The sequence below is a fragment of the Penaeus monodon genome, chromosome 19 (assembly GCF_015228065.2).
Source record: "Penaeus monodon isolate SGIC_2016 chromosome 19, NSTDA_Pmon_1, whole genome shotgun sequence".
NCBI lineage: Eukaryota > Metazoa > Arthropoda > Malacostraca > Decapoda > Penaeidae > Penaeus > Penaeus monodon.
Genome location: NC_051404.1, coordinates 34,368,057 through 34,368,542, shown reverse-complemented (window position 1 = coordinate 34,368,542; position 486 = coordinate 34,368,057). Strand labels below are relative to the sequence as shown.

The following is a 486-nucleotide window of genomic DNA, read 5'->3' as shown; positions in this document are numbered from 1 at the left end:
CAGACGATAATCACATTCCCTAAAACAAACGAGTGAGCGAGGAAGGGCGCAAGGCCCTGCCGCCGCTATGATCGAATCAGAAAGTAATGGACGCGACGCAAACCAGAATCCCAGAATCAAAGAAAAACACCCGCGCTTCTGCCACACGATCTGTTCCTCCGCCGCAGCTCGCCAAATATTCCAAAAAAGTGGCCACGTAACTTAGAACCCTTCGGTGAATAGGAAATTGCAACGGCCACTTTAGGGAACGCAAGGATGAGAAAATAGGGGGGGAGGGAAGAGGAAGGGGAGAAAATGTTAGCCGTTAAGACACACGAACCTTTCAACGGCAAACTCGAGCTATCGCAAATGACGAAGTTCCTATACTAAGAGATCGGAGAGTCACCCTTAACGCCTCGCGCCCCGGCCGGCCTTCCTCCCTCGGGACATTCATTTCCCGCCGTGATTAAGTTGGCAAGCCTGGAAATGACCGAGTAGGCCATGCCC

General features: G+C 52.3%; 1 protein-coding gene across 1 annotated transcript in view; it reads left to right on the top strand.

Moving 5' to 3' along the window:
- Nucleotides 1–67: 67 nt before the first annotated feature.
- The window catches only part of LOC119585396 (cyclin-dependent kinase 9-like), a 22,342-nt gene continuing 21,923 nt past the window's right edge, over nucleotides 68–486 (top strand). Inside the window, exon 1 of the mRNA XM_037934059.1 lies at nucleotides 68–196. Coding sequence (XP_037789987.1) covers nucleotides 68–196 — 129 coding nt within the window. The remainder of the gene's footprint in view (nucleotides 197–486) is intronic.